The sequence below is a fragment of the Anoplophora glabripennis genome, unplaced genomic scaffold (genome assembly GCF_000390285.2).
Source record: "Anoplophora glabripennis isolate ALB-LARVAE unplaced genomic scaffold, Agla_2.0 scaffold7403, whole genome shotgun sequence".
NCBI classification, from domain to species: Eukaryota; Metazoa; Arthropoda; class Insecta; order Coleoptera; family Cerambycidae; genus Anoplophora; species Anoplophora glabripennis.
The window spans coordinates 1,012-3,169 of NW_019423481.1; the positions used below are offsets into that span (position 1 = coordinate 1,012).

The window sequence follows — 2,158 nt, forward strand, 5'->3', positions numbered from 1 at the left end:
AAGCAAGAAACTATTATCTATTATCAGTTTTACGAGAGGGCAGTGAGGAAATCTAATTATATTTATATCTAATCTTTTATCAATAAATATCAATTTTTATATCTTTCAGAAATAAGATGCACGTAGATTGATAAAAGACCTTTAATGATTTGCAGTTATCATCATTATCGTAATTTACGTGTAGATCCTAAGTTCTTCTGTACCTTTTCAACGTACACTCTCGTCCAGTGAAGACAAAAAGTTCTCTGACAAGGACAAATAATCCCGAAACTGCACCCGCCAATCAATCAAAACGCGTTTTTAAAAAATCACAGACTTTATTTGACCATACAATGACACCAATGCTTTATTTACAGACCACAATGAAGCTAGTATGGTTACTATGAGTGCCGTCATCCTGGATATGTCTCCATTATACAAAATAAACCAATCTGTGAAGTAAGCGTAACATAAACTGGCAATTCCTACAGCATAACCTGTCAATCCTGTCATATTGTGAATAAGTTTGTAGCAAACTGGCTTCAGAGAACAAAAGTTTTTCATTTCTTGAGAGTAATTCACCGACAGACCCAAAAATATAGACAGGGTCAGAATTACCATCGATACCAGACCTAAAAAACATTATGTGGCACAGTAAAAGGATATTTTTTAATGTAAATTTAGCATAAGGTAGTGATTAGATGACATAAAACTTCATTGTACTCCCGGGGTGCCCTAGGGGTCTATTTTGGGGCCTATTTCTTACATTATTTATTACAAGTTACTTGCTGTTTATTTTTGAGAATATGTTACATTTACCTGTTATTCCATGCACTGTATACAAGGGAAATCCTGGTTTTATGTAATAAATTCCAGGTAGATTCCCTACGATTAGGCATAAAATCCCTATGGTGGCCAAAACACCATGGACTCCATACTTCTCTGTCCTACTCAACTGTCTGCTCCACAGTTCATCACCAGCGAATAACATCAACGCTTCCGCTGTTAAAGGCATAAGCTTAAAACATATGACTTTTACATAAAGTTGTATTTCATAATACACCAGTATTGTATTGAGGGCAACAGTGTATCTTAATAGATAGTTAAAACGGAATAGAAAAGAACGAAATTAAAAAATTGAGATGTACCATAAATATCTGTCCAATAATTATTGTCATTATTAATCATAATTTAAAATAAATGAAATAAAACAGGTTTATAAAGAATCTTAGGGTCATGCTTTGTTTATGTGACCCGTGTTTGTTGATAGTAAGTANGGAACATGATCCTCATTCGATTTTTTTTCATAATCTTACTAAAAAAATGAATGAACGAATGAATGAATTTTAAATTTGAAATGGTTCATCTTATGCCTCCTAAAAATGATGACACGATTTTCCTTTGATAAAAGACAGACAACTTTTTGCTCTACTTTGCATCGAATACGATCCTACTATAGGTGGTTGTTCACCCTCTAAGAAGAGATTGTAATGAAAACACCGAAACAGATCAATTTAATTTTATTAATTTGTTTACATAAATCATATGTTTAATTCTCTTTCAGCAAATATGAATTTTTTATATATAAAAAATGTTTAAAAAATATAGTTTTACTGAAACAAAAAATAAGGGCAGCAACCCCCAAACACGGAATCACTCGTGAAACATTTGTTTTTTTTATAAGAAGTAATTTCCATTTTGCTTCATTCCAAAATATTGATTAGAACCTTAGATATTTAGAAAAAACTGTTTTGATGGTGTTGCGTTTGTGGACTGTATGAAAAAATTAAAGAAAATTTCGAATGAGAAGCTGAACACTTACCCCTTATCTGCAGCAAGCATCCAACGGCACCAGAATGACCAAGACGGCACAAAATTAAAAAAACAAAAGCGTAAGCGAGCGGCGAATCGATCGTTTTGTGTGTACTTTTTCGAATGAATCCTTCACTCACGAACAGGGTCTTCGGTCCAACCTCACACCTTTTTGTCGTGAGTTTTAATATTTAAAATAAAAGTGTTGCTAATTGTAAATATTGTGTGTAACTTAATAACTAATAATAATTAATCAGCAGGACGCACCAGAATTCACAATATGTTTTTCCGCTGATAAAAAAAATACGTGTCTTATTTTTATAAGTTCTACAACATACAGGGTGTTAAAAAAAGAGTGTAAAATATT

The 2,158-nt window shown here is 32.5% G+C and overlaps 1 protein-coding gene across 1 annotated transcript; it reads right to left on the minus strand.

Annotated features, from left to right (window-relative positions):
- Positions 1-300: 300 nt before the first annotated feature.
- Positions 301-1,059, minus strand: LOC111693060 (cytochrome b561 domain-containing protein 2-like). Its single transcript, XM_023457194.1, has 2 exons — positions 799-1,059; positions 301-611 (listed from the first exon to the last, which is right to left on the minus strand). The coding sequence occupies exons 1-2, from the start codon at positions 992-994 to the stop codon at positions 301-303; spliced, it is 507 nt and encodes a 168-aa protein (XP_023312962.1). The 5' UTR covers positions 995-1,059.
- Between the last annotated feature and the right edge of the window lie 1,099 nt (positions 1,060-2,158).

Coding starts and splice junctions, on each gene's coding strand:
- LOC111693060 (XM_023457194.1), bottom strand. CDS start 994: ATGCCTTTAACAGCGGAAGCGTTGATGTTATTCGCTGGTGATGAACTG. Junction 612..798: donor TACAGTGCATGGAATAACAG/GTAAATGTAACA, acceptor AATGTTTTTTAG/GTCTGGTATCGATGGTAATT.